Source organism: Stegastes partitus, unplaced genomic scaffold (genome assembly GCF_000690725.1).
Source record: "Stegastes partitus isolate 25-593 unplaced genomic scaffold, Stegastes_partitus-1.0.2 Scaffold965, whole genome shotgun sequence".
In the NCBI taxonomy this organism is placed as follows: Eukaryota; Metazoa; Chordata; class Actinopteri; family Pomacentridae; genus Stegastes; species Stegastes partitus.
The window spans coordinates 171,177-173,030 of NW_007578696.1; the positions used below are offsets into that span (position 1 = coordinate 171,177).

Consider the following 1,854-nt stretch of genomic DNA (forward strand, 5'->3'; position numbering starts at 1 on the left):
TGTGTGTGTGTGTGTGTGTGTGTGTGTGTGTGTGTGTGTGTGTGTGTGTGTGTGTGCCGGACACAGAAACAGGCGTCGCGGGAGGGAAAACTATTTCGAGGTTTATTGTGAATCAATCGCGATTTGCTACGTGTCGATCAAAAATATAGACCTACAAATTTAGTTTACAACCGCCCGCGTAAACGCGAGTGTACACGAAGCATTAATGTTATTGGTTTCTGGAGGTTTGAATTAAACGCTAATAGATTAGTTGTCTTTTGTAGACATACGCTGTGTTTTGTTGGAGGTTTTAGGAGATCAGGGTACAGTTGGTAAAGCCGCTGTGCCTCTTGCGCGCCGGAGCTGTCCGTGGTGCTGAAAGCTTTTTTTTTTTTTTTTAGGCCTGCGCAAGTTTTTTTGGTGCCTAGTTATGATTCGGGGTATAACAGTGAAAGGTGACCGGGCTGCTTCCTAACCCAGACTATTTTCATGTGGCATAACAACACTCATGTGACTGTGTCTTACCGGCCAGCCGGAGCGCAGACATCCGCTGGAACTCGGGCTCCTGCAGCCACTTCCACATCCTCCTGAAGGTCTCCCGGCCCGACTTGAGCTTACTCCAGGGTTTGGGGTTTCGTAGCAGGTCTGACAAGGTGCCCTGCGACCGGCTTAAGATCCTCTGCGCGAATATGGCCTGCGGGATGGAGTACCGCTTTAACTCCGCCGTTATCCTCTGAGCCACCTCCTTTGTGTTGATTTCCTCCGCCTGGATGCCTGACCCTGATACTCCCTGGTTGGCGCCGTGGCCGTGCCTCTCCCGCTCCCCCAGCATCACCGCGCCGTTCGCCTGCGAGTGGAGGTGACTGTGCGGGTGGTGGTGCATGCCGTTGAGGTTGGAGATCATGCCGTGGCCGTGGCCCCCTAAACTCCTGGCCAGGTGCTCTTGGTCGCTTCGGGACAGCATGGACGCGTGGGACTCGAAGCCTGACACCGGGGAGAGCATCTTGGCGTCGGTGGGGAGGTGCGCGCTGGGACCGTAGGCTGAGAGCGGCTGCTGGGAGTTGTGCAGAGAGCCCAGCCCGCTGGACAGCGGGGAGAGCGAGCCGTGGCTCATCCCGGACACGGACATCTCTTTGGGGTAGTGACTGTACAGGTTGCCCATAGAAGTAAGCCCCCGGTGGTCGTCCCGCATCAGCGTGAAGCTCCCACTGACGTTCCCGGCGGAGAGTCGTTGGTGGGCGGCAGCGTGGTGGTGCGAGTGCGGGTGGTGAAACTTATCCGCGACGGTGGATATCGGAGGTAGATGCTGCAGGGGTGTCAGGGTGGTGTAGGTGTTACTAAGGCTCATCCCGGTCTCGCACATGCTGATGGACGGATGGAGGTGTCCGGATAAAGCGGACGGGTCTGTCCGGTAGTCCCCACCAGACCCCTCCAAAAGCGAGGCCATACCGGAGACCATGGCTGACCGCGAACCGGGAGCGTGCGAGACCAGATTTCGGGGAGTGGAGCTGGGGGATGGCGACGGCCGAGCGTGCGGAGAGCTCATGAGGTCCCCCGCCTGGGAGTGCGAGGAGACGCTGTGAAGGTTCTCCATGGTGAGCTCCATAGCTGAAAGGATAAACGTTCCCCTGTCCCACCCTCCCACCCTCTCCCCCTGTCTCTCCTCTCTCACTCTCACTCAGGGACACGCGCTCTTTCTTTACCCCCTTTCTTTAGCCCTCCCGGAGCAATAAAATTACCAACCCGTTTGAACGCCAATCCATTGATTAAAAAAAAAAAAAAATCTCCGATCGATCCGGTGTGGTGAAGAGAAGTTCTGTTGTTTCCGAGGCGGGCTCAGAACCGAGCGACTCCGCGGCGTCGTGGCGCTTTATG

The 1,854-nt window shown here is 56.8% G+C and overlaps 1 protein-coding gene across 1 annotated transcript in view; it reads right to left on the reverse strand.

Moving 5' to 3' along the window:
* onecut3b (one cut homeobox 3b) overlaps nucleotides 1–1,585 on the reverse strand; it is an 11,602-nt gene extending 10,017 nt beyond the window's left edge. The window contains exon 1 of the mRNA XM_008294465.1: nucleotides 505–1,585. Within this exon, the coding sequence (XP_008292687.1) occupies nucleotides 505–1,585 (1,081 nt within the window). The remainder of the gene's footprint in view (nucleotides 1–504) is intronic.
* Between the last annotated feature and the right edge of the window lie 269 nt (nucleotides 1,586–1,854).